This window comes from Sphaeroforma arctica, assembly GCF_001186125.1.
Source record: "Sphaeroforma arctica JP610 unplaced genomic scaffold supercont1.988, whole genome shotgun sequence".
In the NCBI taxonomy this organism is placed as follows: Eukaryota; class Ichthyosporea; order Ichthyophonida; genus Sphaeroforma; species Sphaeroforma arctica.
This window is the reverse complement of record NW_014039570.1, coordinates 34-1,373: the sequence shown is the minus strand read 5'-3', so window position 1 is coordinate 1,373 and position 1,340 is coordinate 34. Positions and strand designations below refer to the sequence as shown.

At 39.6% G+C, this 1,340-nt stretch overlaps 1 protein-coding gene across 1 annotated transcript; it reads right to left on the bottom strand.

Moving 5' to 3' along the window:
- Positions 1-286: 286 nt before the first annotated feature.
- On the bottom strand, positions 287-486 carry SARC_09566 (hypothetical protein; the record flags this gene model as incomplete). The annotated part of the gene is made up of 1 exon (XM_014296411.1): positions 287-486. A coding segment is annotated over one exon (200 nt), but the record flags the coding sequence as incomplete, so codon positions are not given.
- Positions 487-1,340: the final 854 nt, after the last annotated feature.

Below are 1,340 nucleotides of genomic sequence, written 5' to 3'. Positions count from 1 at the left end.
AGCAATATTATTCTAGTCACATACCAAAAAAGTGCACACTCTCAGAATAGCTATCACACTAAAGACCTTCTCTTAAAATATATTTTACATAACAAGTGAGCTATACGCACACTTTTTTGCAACAGCTGCTAAAACACTACTATTGCTTACCCATCTCATTCCAACAACAGTACTATAGCTGCTCTGCCTACACACACACGACAACAACAACAACGACAACAACAACAACAACGACAACAACAACAACAACATCAACATCAACAACAATAACATCACTTTAAATCTACTATCTATCCCTACCTGAAGCCGGTGGCCGAACACCAGTTGTCTGAGCACGTTGGTTGACGCGTGTGGTGTTGTCGGGGGCAGCTCTCTGTGGTGTAGTAGTAACGGGTTTGGCTTGGGGTGGCACTACCACAGGCTCCGAGCCGAAATCGGGTTCATCATCGGATGAATGTTCATCCATCATATTGGGAAGATGCTGGGAGGGGGATGCTATGGTACTGTGGAGATACTAATAACGATGATAGGCTCACATGCGCATAGGCTATTTATTTGTATACGTACGAGGCACGGCCCTACATACAAATATATTGTAGAGAATAAATAAATAAATTTTTAATACAGAGTATGTAGTAGCCGTATAGCGCCGGAAACAAAAAATACTTCTCACTTTTTATCTTCAGATCTGTCCGAATAATTTTATTTGCGTATCTGTTCTTTTCGCAGAGGGGTCAGCATACTTAAAACATGTTAACTTCTGTCATAGACACATTCACATGGTTGTGGCTATAAGCAACGATGTTTAAAACTACATAAGCCAAATACATGGAAGGCTTCTGGTATATGATCCTTATATACATAGTACATGAATAACATCGTATATCCACTGCTATATCTCACTCGTACGAGTTCGGGCTCGAAGTCGTCCTGCCTTTGCATGCTTGTAAGGCTGTACAGGTTTTACTGTATACTTCAGAACACATGGATTTAGAAATATCCATTATTATTCATTGTTCGTACTTGTGAAAGTTTCTCAGAATATAGATGCCCAATGCCACGTGCACAGTAAACATACTACCATATACTAAATATAGTGCATTGTATTGTAGCTCCCATCAAGCGTGCACCATATGTTTGTCTACGCCTAACACTTGTGTTGTTGGTTTTTTAACCAAACTTGAAATATTGTCTCCGTCTCTGTTCTGAACTTTAAGTACGTTAGCAGAAGAATGTGTGCAACACGGACTTGACAAGCAACATGATAGCTCCACATGTTTATTTGAACAACATATACTGTGACCAGCTTTAAGCCTATTGACTTATGGATTGTTGATCAA